Raw genomic sequence first — 202 nt, 5'->3', positions numbered from 1 at the left:
CAAAGACCTTTGCAATATTACCTCTTTCGGTTCCAGTTCAGCCACACTTGAGGTAAGAAAGAAATATCCCAGATGATTGAGTAAGTTCCAGCCGAACAGTCACTAATCACGTTTAAGATGGGGTCATGGATTACAGCTACTCGTCGAACGCGTTTTACACTGTTAAAAGATAGTTTCGTGGTTAATAGTAAGCGCATCACGT

General features: G+C 41.6%; 1 protein-coding gene across 1 annotated transcript in view; it reads right to left on the bottom strand.

Moving 5' to 3' along the window:
- The window catches only part of LOC119590457 (cystinosin-like), a 4,369-nt gene that overhangs the window by 3,969 nt on the left and 198 nt on the right, over nucleotides 1-202 (bottom strand). The window contains exon 2 of the mRNA XM_037939117.1: nucleotides 22-159. Within this exon, the coding sequence (XP_037795045.1) occupies nucleotides 22-159 (138 nt within the window). The remainder of the gene's footprint in view (nucleotides 1-21; nucleotides 160-202) is intronic.

The sequence above is a fragment of the Penaeus monodon genome, chromosome 27 (assembly GCF_015228065.2).
Source record: "Penaeus monodon isolate SGIC_2016 chromosome 27, NSTDA_Pmon_1, whole genome shotgun sequence".
NCBI lineage: Eukaryota > Metazoa > Arthropoda > Malacostraca > Decapoda > Penaeidae > Penaeus > Penaeus monodon.
This window is presented reverse-complemented; position numbering and strand designations above follow the sequence as displayed.